The sequence below is a fragment of the Rhinoraja longicauda genome, chromosome 24 (genome assembly GCF_053455715.1).
Source record: "Rhinoraja longicauda isolate Sanriku21f chromosome 24, sRhiLon1.1, whole genome shotgun sequence".
In the NCBI taxonomy this organism is placed as follows: Eukaryota; Metazoa; Chordata; class Chondrichthyes; order Rajiformes; family Arhynchobatidae; genus Rhinoraja; species Rhinoraja longicauda.
Window position 1 is genome coordinate 18,749,785 of NC_135976.1, and position 19,753 is coordinate 18,769,537.

Here is a 19,753-nt window from a genome sequence, read left to right on the forward strand (position 1 = left end):
GCGGAGGGAAGGAAATCAGAGATTGGGAACTCTCGAGGGAATGAAGAGATCCCCTGTAACTGGCTGTTGGTTAAGCCCAAGTATCATGGAGTCTTTACTGGCGAGGTGATAGGGTGAGACTGGGATGGGGAGGGGAGGTCTGGAACTCAAGGGTGGAGGAATAAGAGAAGAGAAATATGGCAGTGTAAGTTAATTATAGGATTGGAAAGCATCCCACCCTGACCATTCCTTCTCCCCGCTCCACTCCGGCAGAAGATCCAGAAGCAAGCAACGACACTCCATTGTTTAGGGTTGAGGTTAGTGTTGTGTTGTGTTCAAGAGCATGATGGTTGTGGGGAAGAAGCTGTTCCTGAACCAGGACGTAGCAGTTTTCAGGCTCCTGTACCTTCTTCCCGATGGCAGGAGTGAAATGAGAGTGTTGCCAGGGTGGTGCGGGTCTCTGATGATGCTGGCTGCCTTTTTTGAGGCAGCCACTCCCTGAAGATCCCTTCGATGGGTGGGGAGGTCAGTACCCGCGATGGACCGGGCAGTGCCCACCACATCTTGTAACTCTCTTCGTTCCTGGGCGTCCGAGTTGCCGGACCAGACCGTGATGCAACCAGTCAGTGTGCTCTCTACCGTACAACTGTAGACGCTCAGGGAGTGATCACACTAACCACGCCAGGGGAAGGACTGATGAGAAATGAGACAAGCTTACCAATAAACAAGGGGGAAATGAAGAGAACAAATAGCCAGGGAATATAAAGAGAATGAGTGTAGAGATGGCTAAATTAAACCGAGGCAATTCAAAATAAATGAAACCCTGTGCAGTAGTGCATGGCGTAATAAAAGTATAGCTGGAGGCAGTAACAGAACAGGGGGAAGCAGATGCAGCAAGGGTTGCTGAAGATGGCTGCAGAAAAATCAGTCATAATAATTAAAGATCTGTATATATTCAGAGGAGATAGCGGAAAGGGGCAAGGCAGTGTGGCTGCACCTCCGAGATAACGTAATGGCAGTCAGACAAAATGACACCGCCATCAGTAAGACTGGAAGGAAACTACCAGGACAAAGACAAGAATGATTTAAAGCATCAATCATACTAATAGAGGCAGCCCAGAGACCGCGCCACAGTGCAAGGGAGGTGAGCTAGAAATAAGCGAAGGTGTATAAAACATAGAAAGATAATCATGAGACATTTCAAACCACATCCTCGGAAAATTGGGCGGAGATTGGAGAGAAGATGTCCTTAATCCAACACGAAGCACACCAGACATGGAAAGATTTCCCACGAATCCAGTAATCATCCAGAACTGATATGAGAAATAAAAATAGGGAGACTTTCGGGGCAATGGTGATAGCAATAAAATTCCTCGTGGGATTGAGAAAAGAGTAAAGGAGGATGATGAGAAAAGTTGTGGATTTTGAGAGCAGAACATGGGGAAAGTAAAATTCATTGATTCAGCGATACTTTATTGTCACATGTACCTAGGCCCGAGTTGAATGCTTTGTTATGCACACAGCCCGGGGTGAAATCATGTGGTAGGCCGCACCCAGACGGTAACTCAAGGGTCGCCACGCTTTGGCACTGACAACTGTTTGACGCGAGTGTTGGCAAACAACAATGTAGTGGAACAATGGGAAACGGTTAAAGTGGCTTTCAGCAGAGTCCAGGAGAAGTACGCACTCTATAAAAGAAAACAAGCAAACTCTAATGAGACACTGTGGAAGAATAAAGACACAAAGGGAATAGAGAACTTAAAACATACAGCAGTACAGCACAGGAACAGGCCTTCCAGCCCACAATGTCCACACCGAACATGATGCCGAGTTAAACTAATCTCCTCTGCCAGCACGTGATCCAAGTCAATGGCTCAATGGTATTTTATTGTCACATGTACCGGGGTACAGTTAAATTCATTTTTGCATACAGTTCAGTACAAGTATAACTATACCTAACCACATCTTAGACACAGTACACGTGTATAGAAATAGTACACTGAGACAGTATACAAGAATCACCAGATATTTATTGCTGGGAACTTGAAGTTTTCGACCATCTCTACTTTGGTGCCATCAATGTGGACTGGGGTGAATGTATTGTTTTGCTTTCTGAAGTCAATCACAATCTCCTTTGTCTTGCTGACATTGAAGGAGAGGTTGTTGTCTTTGCACCAGGTTACAAGGTTCCCAATCTAATTTCCGCATTCCATCTCGTCATATGGCCCACTACAGTGGTGTCGTCTGTGAACTTGTAAATTGAGTTGGATTGGTATTTGGCTGCATAGTTGTGAGTGTACAAGGAGTATAGTAGAGGGCTGAGAAGCATCCTTGCACGGTGCCAGTGTTGAGGATTATCCTCGGGATTGAGACCACTTCTTGCAATCATTCCTCCAACTGGTTACTGGGAATTCATCGGGGGTTCTCTCATTTGGTTTTCCCCACCTCTCCCTCTCCCCTTCTCCCTCTGTCCGTATATCCCTACCTCTCTCTCTCTCTCTCTCCTCTCTCTCTCTCTCTCTCTCTCTCTCTCTCTCTCTCTCTCTCTCTCTCTCTCTCTCTCTCTCTCTCTCTCTCTCTCTCTCTCTCTCTCCTCTCTCTCTCTCTCTCTCTCTCTCTCTCTCTCTCTCTCTCTCTCTCTCTCTCTCTCTCTCTCTCTCTCTCTCTCTCTCTCTCTCTCTCTCCCTCTCCCCCTCCCCCCCTCTCCCCCTCTCCCCCTCTCCCCCTCTCCCTCCCTCTCCTCCTTGTGTCGCCATGATCCAGGTGCCATCTTCATCCAGAACTTGCCTGAAGCTGACAGGCTGCCTGCCAGTGAAGTCTGGCAGCTAAAACATCCCTCCCCATTGCTGCTCAGTCCAACGTGGAAAAGCTTTCACGTCTCCTTGCTGAAGCCTGTTGGTAAAGCTATGAAAAATACATGCTTGCCTTGAGGCCACTCCTAATACCCACTCACCGAGGAAGCATTAAGATTCCTTCTGTGTCTGAATAAATAATTTTGAAAAGTAATTCCCCCTTAAGCAACATTTTGAAAAGCATCTTTGATCATCATCTTCAGTGTGGCTTGTTGAAGTCGTTAAATCGAGCTTCCTTTCTGTGACCCAATTTTTTTTTAAATACTTGCTGATGCTTTCGATCAAATAATATTTTTTATCTCCCAGTTCTGCTGTATGATTTCTGGAATTTTCAATAAGCTGACAACTGATCCCAAGTGAGTGTTTGAATAATTCTCAAAGACATTTGCGATCAATTTTCAAATTATTTTCCACATCATAACTGTTTACACAATTTAATTACCAGTTAGCTCTTGACATCAATACAAGACGTTAGGTTACAATATTATATACAGCGAGGGATATGTTTCCCTAGATTAATACACGCCTTAGTTACCTTAAAAATATTTAACGCAGTGTTGAGTTCTTGCACGTATACTGATCCCATTGTGGCATTAATCAAATTGAATGGTATATTTGGTAAATGTTTATGCAAAGATTAGCATCCTGATCTGGGAAAACCTCAGAGAACTAAAGACAATGCATTAATTCAGCATCTTGAAAGTGGTGAAGGAGAACCACATGTAGAAAGGAGAGGAAATCAACGGGCTTTGAGAAAGCTGTGTCATTGGCAGAAGTCACAACAACCACAGTTTAGGAAGGCAAAGATGTCGGTCAAAACACAAAGTGCTGGAGCAACTCAGCAGGTCAGGCAGCATCTATGGAGGGAATTGACAGACAACTATTTGGGTCGAGATCCTTCTTCAAATTGATTCGAAACTTTGTCTGGCCATTTCCTCCACGGATGCTCTGTGACCCGATGGTTCAGTATGTTTGTTTATTGCCAGGTGCACAGAGATACAATGAAAAGCTTGTTCTGCATGCTCTCTAGTCAAATCATATCGTACGTGATTACAACCGGTCCTCTTCTGGAGCAGCACGCAGAGAGTCGACACGTTCCAGCGCCATCTCACAACTTCCAAGTCTCTGAAGAGTCCGATTGTGGCCCAAGGAGATCTGCAGTTTCTTATTTCCTCACGTGAAGGCCCGGCGTCTCAGCGGCCCTCGGCCCGCTCGCTCTCCCAGCTGCTGTAGGACCTCCCCCAGCCGCCTCCCCCACCAACACCACCACCCACGACCACCGCAAAAGCACCGTCCGTCGCCTCCAGCAGCCGACCCTCCGCCTCCGTTGAATTCCTCCACCACTTTGTGCTTTGCTCAAGATTCCAGCATCTGCGGTTCCTTGAGTGACCAAGTTTTTTTAATAGTACTTATAGTATTTAATAGTACATCTGTCCACTGCCTGTCTCAAAGAGAAATATTGTCCTCTTAAAGACACCGTGTTTAAAGGATGGGATGTTGACAGCTAGAAATTAATATCTGGCCTTCCATATTGTTTGAAAACTATGATCTCTTGATTTCTTTGTGTTTGCAATGAAGGACCATGTTTAATTTAGATTAGTTTAGAGATACAGCATGGAAACCGATCCTTTGGCCCACCGAGTCTGCGTCGGCCAGCCATCACCCATACATTAGTTCTATCCTACAACTAGGGAAAATTTACAGAAGCTAATTAATCTACAAACCTGCACGTCTTTGGAGTGTGGGAGGAAACCGGAGCACCCGGAGAAAACCCGCGCGGTCACAGGGAGAACCTGCAAACTCTGCACAGACAGCGCCCGCTGTCTGGATCGAGCCCGGGTCTCTGGCACCGTAAGGCAGCAGCTCTACCCGCTGCGCCACTGTGCTGCGCCACTGTGCTGCACCACTGTGCTGCACCACTGTGCTGCACCACTGTGCTGCACCACTGTGCTGCACCACTGTGCTGCACCACTGTGCTGCACCACTGTGCTGCACCACTGTGCTGCACCACTGTGCTGCACCACTGTGCTGCACCACTGTGCTGCACCACTGTGCTGCACTTGCTGCAACGATTCCTGCTGCTGAGCTAAACCTTTTGGAGAAGTGTGGCTGGGTTTTCGAATAACAATGAAGCCCAACGCATTGTCCCGCAAGCCAGCGTGGCCGGAATATCGTGCAGACTTAGTGTCTGAGGCGACACCGCCAGGTGCGAATGGGACTGACTGCTTTATTGAATTCACGGGCAGCGAGTAATAAAAAGATTTCCTCAAATAAAATTTGCAACCGGAGAGAAAGCCGTACTCCCGCGGAGAGTTGAGCTCAGAGAGTATTACTGCAGCTGAATAGTGCACTCAGCCTCCCGCTGCAATCCATTTCCACCGCATCGATTTGCAAGACAGTGAACATCATTGTGGTGTGCCGTAGTCCAGGAGATGTCGACAAATATAGCCTGTTGCTTAGCACTGAGTGAGCAGCTGACACGAGGCATCGATGTGACAGCTCGTTTTCTTCTTCATCAGGTTTTTACAAAAAGATAGGGAAGAAGCAAGCGGGCAGAATTCTATTTAAGCATCTGAGCCCCCGCGCGCTGCTGCTTGTTAAATCAAGGATAATGTGGCCAGCTGAGAGCAAAGGCCCATCCTCATCACATCAGTCATTCCTTCCACTTGGCTAGTCTGGATCTCACTGGCATTGTTACCCACACTAAATAGACTTTGCATTACAACGTCACATTAAACATGTATTTACCCAGATTTCCTATCATTGAGAAACCTGGATTGGCGGTAAAACACCAAGTGACTTTAGACTTTGGGGACGCAGTGCGGAAACAGGCCCTTCGGCCCACCGAGCCCGTGCCGGCCAGCAATCACACCATACACTAGCACTATCCTACACACGGGGGCCAATTTACAATTTACAGAAGCCAATCAACCTACAAACCTGTACGTCTTTAGAGCGTGGGAGGAAACCGGAGCTCCCGGAGAAAACCCCTGCGGTCATAGGGGGAGCGTACAAACTCTGCACAGGCAGCCCCATCAGGATCTAACCCCGGTCTCTGTCGCTGTAAGGCAGCAACTCTACCGCTGTGCCACTGTGCTACCAATGGCGGAGGAACACAATGGGTCAGGCGGCATCAGTGGAGGAAACAGGAACAGTTTCCTTCCAGCTGTTATCAGGGAACTGAATAGTCTTCTTATCAGCTAGCGTGCCATCCTGACCTCCCATCTACCTCATTGGAAACTAAACTATCTTTAATCAGACTTTATCAGACTTCAATGTTATATCTTTGCACTAAATGTTGTGCCCTTTATCCTTTATCTGTGCACTGTGGACAGCTCGATTGTAGTCAGGTAGTCTTTTCTTTTCAGCGGCATTTCTTTCCACTGCTATGCGGATGACACACAGCTTTATCTTGCCCTGAAACCCAACAACCGGTCAAATTTAATCAGCCTCATGCACTGCCTTGAGGACATAAAATGTTGGATGGCACAGAACTTCCTTCAACTAAACGAGAGCAAGTCTGAGGTCATCCTATTCCCCCCCCCCCCCCTCCCGACTCCATCAAAACGATAACAGGCAGCCTATCCTCCCTCATCAAACCGCATGTCAAAAACCTTGGCGTGATATTTGACTCTGCATTAAAGTTTGACAAGCAAGTCAACGCTGTGGTAAAAGCCAGCTTATTCCAGCTTCGTACTATAGCTAAAATCAAACCATTCCTCCAATTTAACGACATTGAAAAAATCATCCACGCATTCATTTACTCCCGCCTAGACTACTGCAACTCCCTATACACTGGGATCAGCCAATCATCCCTATACACTGGGATCAGCCAATTGGTCCAAAAGGCCGCAGCGAGACTCCTGACGGGTACCCGTAAAAGGGACCACATCACCCCGATTCTGGCCTCTCTCCACTGGCTCCCAGTACGGTACAGAATCAACTTCAAGCTCCTCCTATTCACATACAAAGCCCTAAACGGGCTTGCCCCCCCCATATCAAAAATCTTCTAACCCACCACTCTATCTCCAGGTCGGCCGACTTGGGGCTACTCACTATCCCGCGGTCTAGGCTTAAGCTCAGGGGTGACCGCGCTTTTGCGGTTGCAACTCCTAGACTGTGGAACAGCATCCCTCTCCCCATCAGAACTGCCCCCTCCATCGACTCCTTTAAGTCCAGGCTCAAAACCTATTTCTACTCCCTAGCGTTTGAGGCCCTCTGAGGGGGCGCTGTGAATTGTTTATGTATGTGCTGTTATGTTTGTGTGCCATTGTATGTCCGTTCTTAGTACCTGAACTGATGTACAGCACTTTGGTCAACTTGGGTTGTTTTTAAATGTGCTATACAAATAAAATTGACTTGACTTGACTGGATAGCATGCAAACGAAAACTTTTTACTGTACCTTGGTACACGTGACAATAACAAAATAGACTAAACTAATTAAACTAGACTAAATGGACATATGACATTTCTTCAGTCTGAAGAAGACTCCCAATCCGAGATGCAGTCTGTCTATTTCGTTTAGAAGGATGAGAGGGGATCTTATAGAAACATATAAAATTATAAAAGGACTGGACAAGCTAGATGCAGGAAAAAATGTTCCCAATGTTGGGGGAGTCCAGAATCAGGGGCCACAGTCTTAGAATAAAGGGGAGGCCATTTAAAACTGAGGTGAGAAAAAACTTTTTCACGCAGAGAGTTGTGGATTTGTGAAATTCTCTGCCACAGAGGGCAGTGGAAGCCAAATCACTGGATGGATTTAAGAGAGAGTTAGATAGAGCTCTAGGGCCTAGTGGAATCAAGGGATATGGGGAAAAGGCAGGCACGGGTTATTGATTGGGGACGATCAGCCATGATCTCAATGAATGGCGGTGCTGGCTCGAAGGACCAAATGGCCTCCTCCTGCACCTATTTTCTATGTTTCTATGTATTTCCTTCCACAGATGCTGCCTGACTCATTGAGTTCCTCCAACACCTCCTGCTTTGCTCAAAATTGCAGCATTGGAGTTTCTGGTGTCTTGTTTAGTTTAGTTTAGAGATACAGCACGCAAACAGGCCCTTCAGCCCACCGGATCCGCGCCGACCAGCGATCCCTGCACATTAGCACTATCCTACACACGCTATGGACAATTTTTATATTTACCAAGTCAATTTACCTACATACCTGTACGTCTTTGGAGTGTGGGAGAAAACCGAAGATCTCGGAGAAAACCCACGCAGGTCACTGGGAGAACGTACAAACTCTTTACAGACAGCACCCGTAGTCAGGATCGAACCCGGATCTCTGGCGCTGTGAGGCAGCAACTCTACTGCTGCGCCACCGTGCCACCCTCTTTATATTCCGTGTATATATTATATTCACCATGTCTCTTTATATTCAATGGTAATTGTCACTACAGTGAGTACACAATTTAATTGCTACTCAATTTATATGGTGAGTCTAAATGTCAATATACAGGATGCAGTTAAGCAGAAACCACTTCTGGATAAATTGGAAGTCTGCAGAGATTGTTTCAGACTGATCAGGCAACTTGACATCAGAAACATGAGAGGGTGATGGTCTTTTGTTGCTGATTTTCCCCGGTTTAACTATAATTCGACTCCAGTTTTCCGCAAAAACACAATTCAGCTTCACAAATAGCAGGGGAGGGGCTGGAATCAGTGCAAACAAATGTCTCAGTTCCTGATTAGACTTCTAGACTTTGGGCTTTAGAGATACAGCACGGAAACAGGCCCTTCGGCCCACCAAGACCTCCGACCTACACTAGCACCATCTACAGAACTAGGGACAATTTATAAATTTACTGAAGCCAATTTACCTACAAGCCTGCGCGTCTTCGGAGTGTGGGAGGAAACCTGAGCACCCAGAGAAAACCCACAGGGTCACAGGGAGAACATAGAAACATAGAAAATAGGTGCAGGAGTAGGCCATCCGGCCCTTCGAGCCTGCACCGCCATTCAATATGATCATGGCTGATCATCCAGCTCAGTAACCTGTACCTGCCTTCTCTCCATACCCCCTGATCCCTTTAGCCACAAGGGCCACATCTAACTCCCTCTTAAATATAGCCAATGAACTGGCCTCAACTACCTTCTGTGGCAGAGAATTCCACAGACTCACCACTCTCTGTGTGAAGAAATGTTTTCTCATCTCGGTCCTAAAAGATTTCCCCCTTATCCTTAAGCTGTGACCCCTGGTTCTGGACTTCCCCAACATCGGGAACAATCTTCCCGCATCTAGTCTCTCCAACCCCTTAAGAATTTTATATGTTTCTATAAGATCCCCCCTCAATCTTCTAAATTCCAGCGAGTACAAGCCTAGTCTATCCAGTCTTTCTTCGTATGAAAGTCCTGCCATCCCAGGGATCAATCTGGTGAACCTTCTCTGTACTCCCTCTAAGGTTAGAACGAGTAAACTCTGTACAGACAGCTCCCGTAGTCAGGATCGATCCTGGGTGTCTGGCGCTGTAAGGCGGCAGCTCTACCCGCTGTGCCACTGTATCATCCTGGAGGATTTTCCACCATCATCAAGGTGCAAGTCAGGGGCTGATGGAATACAATCCACATGTTGACTGCCGCTCCAGCGGTTCCCATGCATATTAAGAGAGAGTCCAGAGTCAAGAGTGTTTTATTGTCATATATCCCAAAGAGAACAATTAAATTCTTACTTGCAACAGCACAACAGAATATGTAAACATAGTACTCTGTAAACAATGTAATAAACAAGAGAGAAAAAAAAGTTTAGTGTGTGTATATTCACATGCTCACAAATACACATACACATACATAGAGACACAAAAAAAGCTGGAGTAACTCAGCGGGACAGGCAGCAGCTCTGGAGAGAAGGAATGGGTGACGTTTTGGGTCAAGACCCTTCTTCAGACAGGTCTCGACCCAAAACGTCACCCATTCCTTCTCTCCATAGATACTGCCTGTCCCCCTGAGTTACTCCAGCATTTTGTGTCTATCTTCGGTTTAACCAGCATTTGCAGTTCCTTCCTGCACACAGATATATATAGGTGTGTATATATAGATATATATATATAGATATATATATATATATATATACACACACACACACGCACACATAGGAAAACACACAAACAATAATAGTGTGCAATAATAACAATAATAGCCTATGTAGTTGTATCAGCTCACGATTACATGATCACTCTGGAGAGAGAGTGTCCAAATGATTTTTCCAAATGATGCAAAATGACCCTAGAGGCAAAAAGAGGCTCTCGATGCAATCTCCCACCATCAATGTTTGTAATTTTAAGACGGTTAAATTCACAGAATTCTTGCCAATATGGAGATTTCATCCTATTTGAATTATGGATTCAGAATAAAGTAGTAAACTCAAAATCCATTTATTCCTTTGGACTTTGGGGAAGCGATTTAACATTGCTCCACAGCCACTGAATCACCTCTCAGAGTTCACAAGGTGCGAGTGAGACCCCAAATCATCAGTTTCTGCTGATTGCTCATTTTAAATAATGAATTATTGCCAGCGGTTTTGAGAATTATGATTCATAGTTAGGTTTAATTGGGATTCTGAGTTCTATTCTTGTTTGATTTACAAATGGAAGTTGTTCTGAAACATTTTTTTTTAATGTTGCTTAATGGTGAATGACATCAGGTTTTTGTCTCTCAACTGTGGCACAGTGACGCAGCGGTAGAATTACTGCTTCAAAATGCCAGAGACCAGGGTTCGATCCTGACTACAGGTGCTGTCTGTACGGAGTTTGTACGTTCTCCCTGTGACCACGTGGGTTTTCTCCAGGTGCTCCGATTTCCTCTCCCATTCCAAAGACGTATGGGTTTGTAGCTTAATCGGCCTTGGTAAAAATTGTAAATTGTCCCTAGTGTGTAGTATTGTGTTAGTGCATGAGGTGATCGCTGGTCGACATGGACTCAGTGGGCCGAAGGGCCTGTTTCCACTCTCTATCTCTAAACTAAACGAAACTTAATGTCCATGCTTGATTGGATCAAGGCACTGTCACCAAGAACTAGATACTTCGATCATTTTTCCAACAATTCCAATCCAGGATTCCATGGATTTAACGAGTAAATGCCACTAGAAATAAATTAATATTTCCCCCAAAACATCTCTCAAAGCATTTATATCCATTCCTTCAGGCTTTTCACCCATTTCACAAGTTAGTTGCCCTTCCCATATCGCTCAGCAAGAATATAGTAAAGCAATTGAAATATGTTTAGGGGATTGTAAACATGAAATTAGTACCGTTGACAATAATTTCTTCAGTAGATACTCCATCGTGATTCCATTATTTTTTCCACATGGACATTAAAAATTAAATTTACTTTAAAAAATGGAAATAATAAATTTGCTGGTATTTGTCACTCTATGAAAGTCAAATATTCCTGGAAAATTCATGTCGAGCAACATTAAAAAAATCACAAAGTCAATGCAAAGTGTGTAATGGAGATATTAATGTGTATGAATATAGAGCATTGATGTGCAGGGTAGTCATAGAGAACTTGCTGTAGCAACAGAAATTGATTCATAAATCAAAAGGTATGTATCTTAGTGTCAATAACATTTTTGCAAAATCTTTTTACAGAGAATGTGCATAAATTGAGGAACATTAATGTCATTAAGTTGGAAATGGTGCAGAAAAGATGATATTTATGAATAGTAAATTACCCATTGAAGTACATCCACTTAACTACATAAGTAACTCCAACAAATAACTTTGCAAGGAATTGATTTTCTGAAAACCATTTCTTCCCAAAACGTAGAAAGTCAATTTCAACTGACCAATGGAGCATTAATCTGTCATTACCTTTGAATGTAAATCACAGGAACAGCCCAGACTTTCTTTTAATTGAAAAGAATGCAGCAGAAAGTGAGCCTGTCTGTATATCAAGCATCCAACCCATTTTATGCTTCAGAGATAAATTGAAAATTACCTCTGTTGTTTGCTGCTAAAGTTTGGTTTACTTGCTGCTATTTTCATGTTTGAAAGAAGCAGCTTGAGATGAACCTTTTCAAATAGATTCAGGAACAGCTTCTTCCTCGCTGTTATCAGACTGCTGAACGGTCCTCCGATGAGCTGGGGTGCCCTTTTCAAACTTTGTTATTTTTGGTAAGTTTTAAAAGGTTGTGTAAATGTTCTCTGGTTTGTTTTATGTGGGGGGGTGGGGGAGGGGGTCAGGGGAAACCTTTTTTTTAATCTCTTACCTTGCCGGAGATGTGATTGTTTTCCGGATCGTATCTCCGGTCGCTCTGCGGCCTAACATCGTGGAGCTGGAGGCCTTGCTCGGGACTGACTTTGAGCCCCCGTGGGGCATGGATTTAACATCTGAGCGTGCGACTCCTTGCCTGGATCGACACTCCAACCGTGGCCTGCGGACTTTAACATCAAGCAGCTTGCAGACTCGGGTTGAGACCGGTCGGGAGTGCCAAGCCGCATGACGTTCGACAAGTCCCGACCTGGGGTAGATCGCCCGGCGCGGGGGAGTTGAGATCCCTCGACGAGGAAGGCCCGCCGCCAGCTACGAGAGTCAAGATCGTCCCGTCAATGGAAGTTTAGAGGCCCCCGACCGCTGGAGGACAAAGAAGGGAGAGATTGAACTTTTTTTCACCTTCCATCACAGTGAGGAATGCGGACGAGTCACTGTGGTGGATGTTCATGTTAAAATGTATTTTGTGGGTCCTATTGCTTTTTATTGTTATGATTGTATGGCAAATAAATGTCCTCGTATGTTGCAAAACATACTTGGCTAATAAAGTATGATTGTGATTGTGATTGATTCCCGATCTTCCAACCAACCTCATGACAGACCTCGGACTTTTTCTCGGTACCTGTAACACTATAAGTGTATATAACTGTTACACTGGTATTTTTCACTTTGTACTCCCTCTTGTGTATGGCTCGATTATGCTCATTTATATGATGTGACTGCATGGCATTTAAACAAAAGCTTTTCACTGTATCTTGGTGCAAGTGACAATCGTAAACTGATACCCAACTCTTAACTTGTGTGGGAAGGAACTGCAGATGCTGGGTTATATCAAAGATGGACACAAAGTGATGGAGTAACTCAGGTGACATTGCAGGTTGGAACCCTTCTTCTGACTGGCAGTCTGAAGAAGGGATCCGACCAGAAACGTCACCTGTTCCTTTTCTCCAGAGATGCTGTCTGGCTCATTGCATTCCTCCAGTTCATTATATCTATTCCCGACTCGTAACTGTCTAGAGAAGAACTTGCAAGCTTCCTCCAAAATGGAATTCCAACTTCAGATGTCAGGTTATACACAATTGATAACACACTCTTGAAGCTTGTAATCTTGTTGTTTTGTGTGAATGTATGCATTAAGACCTTGAGAGACTGTAAGATTTTTCTTTGCTCATTCAGTACAATGAAATAAGGTATTTACTTTGGATTCTCACTGGCAGGTGTACTATAACTGGGTTTTGTGTTAAACCATCTGTTCCAAAATCATTGTGAGGAAGATGCTATGAGGTTGCAGGGTGACTTGGACAGGTTGTGTGAGTGGGCGGAGGCATGGCAGATGCAGTTTAATGTGGATAAGTGTGAGTTTATCCACTTTGGTGGTAAGAATAAGAAGGCAGATTATTATCTGAATGGTGTCAAGTTAGGAAAAGGGGACGTACAACGAGATCTGGGTGTCCTAGTGCATCAGTCATTGAAAGGAAGCATGCAGGTACAGCAGGCAGTGAAGAAAGCCAATGGAATGTTCGCCTTCATAACAAGAGGAGTTGAGTATAGGAGCAAAGAGGTCCTTCTGCAGTTTTATAGGGCCCAAGTGAGACCGCACCTGGAGTACTGTGTGCAGTTTTGGTCTCCAAATTTGAGGAAGGATATTCTTGCTATTCAGGGCATGCAGCATAGGTTTACTAGGTTAATTCCCAGAATGGCGGGACTGTCATATGTTGAAAGACTGGAGCGGCTAGGCTTGTATACACTGGAATTTAGACGGATGAGAGGGGATCTTATCGAAACATATAAGATTATTAAGGGGTTGGACACGTTAGAGGCAGGAAACATGTTCCCAATGTTGGGGAAGTCCAGAACAAGGGGCCACAGTTTAAGAATAAGGGGTAGGCCATTTAGAACGGAGATGAGGAAAAACTTTTTCAGTCAGAGAGTTGTAAATCTGTGGAATTCACTGCCTCAGAAGGCAGTGGAGGCCAATTCTCTGAATGCATTCAAGAGAGACCTAGATAGAGTTCTTAAGGATAGCGGAGTCAGGGGGTTTGGGGAGAAGGCAGGAACGGGGTACTGATTAGGAATGATCAGCCATGATCACATTGAATGGTGGTGCTGGCTCGAAAGGCTGAATGGCCTACTTCTGCACCTATTGTCTATTGTCTATTGTGGTCCCGTTTTCTTTTATCCATAGTTCGGATATGGATTATTGGTGCAAAATATGCTCAAAGATCCTTGAGCAACCAAAGCAGTTCACAGTTTGGTTTGGTGTTTGTAGTGTTTAAGAGCCTGATGGTTGTAGAGAAGAAGCGGTTCATGAACCACGAAGTCATGGTTTCCAGTATCTTTTCTGTACGTTTTTCCAATGGCAGGAGTGAGAAGAGAGCGTGGCCAGGGTTGTGTGGGTCCCTGATGGTGCTGGCTGCCTTTTTGAGGCATCGCCTCCTGTAGATCCCTTCGATGGTGGGGAGGTCAGTATCTGTGATGGACCGAGCGGAACATGAGGCACCATGGTTAACAAAATGGTTAAGACATCCCAGGTACTTACGTAAAGTAAGCAGAATACGCCCACTCTAGACATACATCACAGCTCGCACCATGCCTGCAACCACCATGTTTAGAGAGAATACCAGAGGCTGCTGATAAATGAGGAGAGCATCATTGGGGTGGAAGGTGCTGGAGTAACTTAGCAGGTCAGGCAGCATCTCCGGAGAACATGGATAGGTAACATTTTGGGTCAGGACCCTTCTTCAGATGGATCAGTATGATGAAGAGGGCCCAGATCCGAATCGGCACCTATCCAGGTTCTCCCGGGATGCTGCCTGACCCGCTGAGTTACTCCAGCACTTTGTGTCTTCTTTATGTAAAGCTGCATCTGCAGATCCTTGTTTCTACATGTTACTGCTCCATTGCCAAATCTGCTCAAGTTGTGCCTATTTTGAAGACGTTCTCCTCTCTCATGTCTGAAGAAGGGTCCTGACCCCAAAGCGTCACACATCCATGTTCTCCAGAGATGCTGCCTGGCCCGCTGAGTTACTCCTGCAATTTGTGTCTTTTTTGGAATCACTGGGGTAGAGTCAGATCAATTCTCAACACCTAGGTTGTCTCCATTAGCCAAGTCATCAGCCATGATCACATTGAATGGTGGTGCTGGCACGAAGGGCCGAATGGCCTACTCCTGCACCTATTGTCTATTGTCTATTGTCCTCAATATGGTGTGTTACGTTTCTCATTATAGGCCGCAAAGCTTCCTATGTCCATTATCATCGTTGGAGTGGGACAGGCAGAATTTGATGGTGAGTGCAATTTGAATCTTTTAATTGAGAAGTATCCTATAAAGCTGAACTCACAGGGGGAAGCTGAAACAAGAACCTCCACAGAACAATATCAAGTATCTTGTTTGCAAAGAATATGAATGAAAATTTTGGAACCGTTTAAGAAAATCCACATTAAACTTGTAAAGGCTAATTCTGCTGAAAATGTATTTCCTTTTCGTAATTAAAGGTTAGTCTTTTACTTAACAGTTAAAGTACACATGATATACACCGATCAGCCAAAACATTACGACCACTGACAGGCGAAGTGAATAACATTGATTATCTTGTTACAATGGCATCTGTCATGGGGTGGGATATATTAGGCAGCAAGTGAACAGTCAGTTCTTGAAGTTGATGTGTTGGATGCAGGCGCAATGGGCAGGAGTAAAGACCTGAGCGACTTTGACAAGGGCCAAGTTGTTATAGCCAGCCGATTGGGTCAGAGCATGTCTGAAACGTCAAGGCTTGTGGGGTGCTCCCGGTCAGCAGTGGTACCTACCGATAGTGGTCCGAGGAGGGACAAACCACAAACTGGCAACAGGGTGTTGGGCGCCCAAGGCTCATCGATGCACGAGGGCAACGAAGGCTATCCCGCCTGGTCTGAACTGACAGGTCTACTGTGGCACAAGTCACAGAAAATTTTAATGGTGGTCATGGGAGGAATGTGTCACAATAGTGCACCGCAGCCTGATGCACATGGGGCTGCACACAGAGGACCAACAGTTTATTAGGCAGGTGGTCATAATGTTTTGGCTCATCAGGTCATAATGTTTTGGCTGATCGGTGTATACACTCTGTAAATTGCAGTAGAGAAATTGATTGCTAAATATTAATCAATCTCAATAATATTTTGCAAAGAAAATGTTAGTGATTAAAGTTTTCAGCCTCGTCTAATTCTTCCATCAGTCTGTGATAATTGGATGTCTGTTTTAAATCTTCAAACAATTTAAATGATCTTTTAAAAGCAACAAATACATTGCTAAACTGTATGGACCAGAATGTTTCTTTCATTCTAACACTCAAATGTCCAGAATTGATTCATCCTAATGTGTCACGGTGGGAGCAGCAACAGGCAAGCTAGCAAGTCAGGTAAACTTCACCATTCATTGAGATTGCAACTGAGGGCAGCACAGTAGCACAGCGGCTAGAGCTGCTGCCTCACAGGGCCAGAGTTCGATCCTGACCTCGGGAGCTATCTGTGTGGAGTTTGCATGTTCTCCCTGTGACCACGTGAGTTTCCTCCGGGTGCTGCCATTTCCTCCCACATCGCAAAGACGTGCAGGTTTGTAGGTTAATCGGCCTGTGAAAATTATTCGTAGTGTTTCGGGTGTAGATGAGATAACATAGAACTAGTGTGAACAGGTGATCGATGATTGGGGTAGACTCTGTGGGCCGAAGGGACTATTTCCATGCTGCATTGTTCAATTGGTCAATCAAACTCTTTGAGTCAATTTTAATATGACATTTTGCCATGTGTATTAATGATAATAATTGAAGATGTTATACTCTTCATGTTCAACTTTCATAAGGGAAGTCAGATTTGCCGGTCTTTGAAGCGTCAAAGAACAGATGTTTTCTCGCTGACTTCCAAATGCTGTATCTCTAAACTAAACTAAAATAAGCTCAACTGCATCCTAAATTGGCGCACCATTAATTGAATTGGCAGCCATGATATTGTGCAGGTGATTCACAATTCTACCAGGGTGCAGTCTAGAATCCTATCATCTCTTCTAGATGCACTTAAAAGATCAAAAGAAAGCCTATTCTAAAGGAAGCAGTTTATACAATGTGTAATTCTGAATGTGAAAAGATCCACATGGATTTAAGAATCCCTGTTCTCACACAAGATTTTCAAACACTGCACAAATCGAATGATTGAACTACCAGTCGTAGAGTCATACAACACGGAAACAGGTCCTTCGGCCCAACTCCTCCTTGCCAACCAAGATACCCCATCTGAGCTCGTCCAATTTTCCTGCATTTGGCCTGTATCCCTCTTTGCCTAAGGAAAAAGACTGTGAATTCTCCCAATCTATTCCCCTCATGATTTTATACTCCTCTATCAGCCTCTTGCGCTCCAAGGAATAAAGTCCCTGCTTGCCAAGCTTTTCCCCATAGCTCAGGTCATCGGGTCCTGGCAACATCCCCGTTAATTTTCTCTTCCAGTTTAATGACATCCTTCCTGTAGTAGGGTGACCTAAACTGAACACAATACTCCAGGTATGGCCTCACCAACGTCTCACACAACCACAATCACTTGATGAAAATTTGTTTTAAAGTTGTACTGATTTTTAATTAAAGATAAGTGTAAAGCAATGGGTTTGATGGAGGGGCTGGGGAGTAATGTCATTTATGCAGTGACTTTAAACGCAGGCAGGAGGGACTAGTGTAGACGGGATATGTTGGCCGGTGTGGGGAAGCTGGGCCGAAGGGCCTGTTTCCACGCCGTATGACTCTATGACTCTATGCAATTCCACTTCAATCTCAAACGATAAATGTAGGTCTTCTCCCTTCCACTGATAATGCAAAAGGTAATAAGGTTTCAGTACTTTGTTGCAGCAATCGATCAAACATAAAGCCAAACTGAAATTGTGACCAGAATAGTAAGGGTCCACAGATCAACAAGAATCACGGAGGTCAGATAGCAGAAGTCTGTTGATACCCATAGAACTCTGATCCGGTGTTAATCATTCCCTCACCAGAAGAAGCATGCCTTTCTCTGGAACATCAGGGGTTGAGGAGAGACCTGATAGAAGTTTATAAAATTATGAGAGTCTTTGATAAGGTTCCTATTAATTAGTTCCAATTTATAGGGGTTCACCAGAATACTAGACACAAAAAGCTGGAGTAACTCAGCGGGACAGGCAGCATCTCTGGAGAGAAGGAATGGGTGGCATTTCAGGTCGAGACCCTTCCTCATACACTAGACTATCCACCAGAATACTGCCTGGATTAGAGGGTTTTAGCTATAAGGGGAAGTTTCATAAACTTGGATTGTTTCCTTTGGAATGCCAGAGGTTGAGGAGAAACTTGATAGAAGTATCTAGAATTATGAGAGGCATTGATCAGGTAGACAGGGATGGAAATCTCAAAGGCTACAGGGCATAGCTTGAAGGTGAGCAGGGAAAAGTTTAAAGGAGACGTGTGGGGCAAGTTTTTATGCAGAGAGTGGTGTCTTCTGGAACGCGTTGCCGGGGGTGATGGTGGAGTCAGAAACGATAGTGGCATTTAAGTTTTTAGGTAGGTACAAGGATATGCAGGGTATGGAGGGATATGGACAGATGAGATAGTCTACCTTGGCATCATGTTCAGCAGTGAAATTGTTGGCCAAAGGGTCTGTTCCTGCACTATTATTCTATGTGGGTATGGATTAAAGATAATGTGTTGGAAGGAACTGCAAATGCTGGTTTAAACCAAAGATAGACACAAAATGCTGGAGTAACTCAGCGGGACGGGTAGAATCTCTGGATAGAAGGAATGGGTGACGTTTTAGGTCTAGACTCTGAATAAGGGTCTCGACTCAAAACGTCACCGATTCCATTTCTCTAGGGATGCTGCCTGTCCCGCTGAGTTACTCCAGTATTGTGTGTCTATCTTTGGATTAAAGATAAATTCCATGCAGCAAAAACAAAGTGAATTAATTCCAATAAATTTAATTTCTCTCCCTGTTCTAAAGGCAATGTGGAAGTCTTACTTTATAATTTATCTTCAATAGTGAGCAGAAGTTTACTCCACAAGTCTAAGTCATGATAATCTCAAAGAATAAAATATTAAAATTCTGTAATGATTTGCAAAAATGTTTCTTATTCATTCATTGACAGAAAGCCGGTTTATTTAGTCTAGTTCAGTTCATGGAATCAGGCCCTTCAGCCCATCGAGTCCACGCCGACCATCACGCACACGTTCACACTTGTTTAGTTTAGTTTAGACATACAGCGCGGAAACAGGCCCTTTGGCCCATCGAGTCTGCGTCAACCAACGATGGGCCAAAGGATGTACACTAGGGACAGTTTATAATTTTTACGGAAGCCAAATAAACATACAAACCTGTACGTCTTTGCAGTGCGGGAGGAGCACCCAGAGAAAACCCATGCAATCACGGGGAGAACGTACAAACTCCGTACAGACAGCACCTGTAGTCAAGATCGAACCGGGGACTCTGGCGCTGTAAGGCAGCAACTCTACCGCTGTACCATTGTGTCACCCTTGATGAATGCCATAAGATAATAATCTGTTCTGACCACACCAATTGATCTCTGAGATGATTATTCGCCGTAGCACAAAGCGATATCTGCAAATCTAATCTTAGTTAAATCAATCTCCACAGCTTGCTTTCTGACAGGTGAAATTAAATGTGCAGTCAACACAACTAAAGTATCTGAACCGCATGATATGGTGGACTAAAG

At 44.5% G+C, this 19,753-nt stretch overlaps 1 protein-coding gene across 4 annotated transcripts in view; it reads left to right on the top strand.

Moving 5' to 3' along the window:
- Nucleotides 1–19,753, top strand: part of LOC144605454 (copine-8-like) — a 299,949-nt gene that overhangs the window by 271,501 nt on the left and 8,695 nt on the right. For all 4 annotated transcript variants that reach the window (XM_078420725.1, XM_078420728.1, XM_078420727.1 and 1 more), the window contains one exon: nucleotides 15,269–15,326. In XM_078420725.1, coding sequence (XP_078276851.1) covers nucleotides 15,269–15,326 — 58 coding nt within the window. The remainder of the gene's footprint in view (nucleotides 1–15,268; nucleotides 15,327–19,753) is intronic.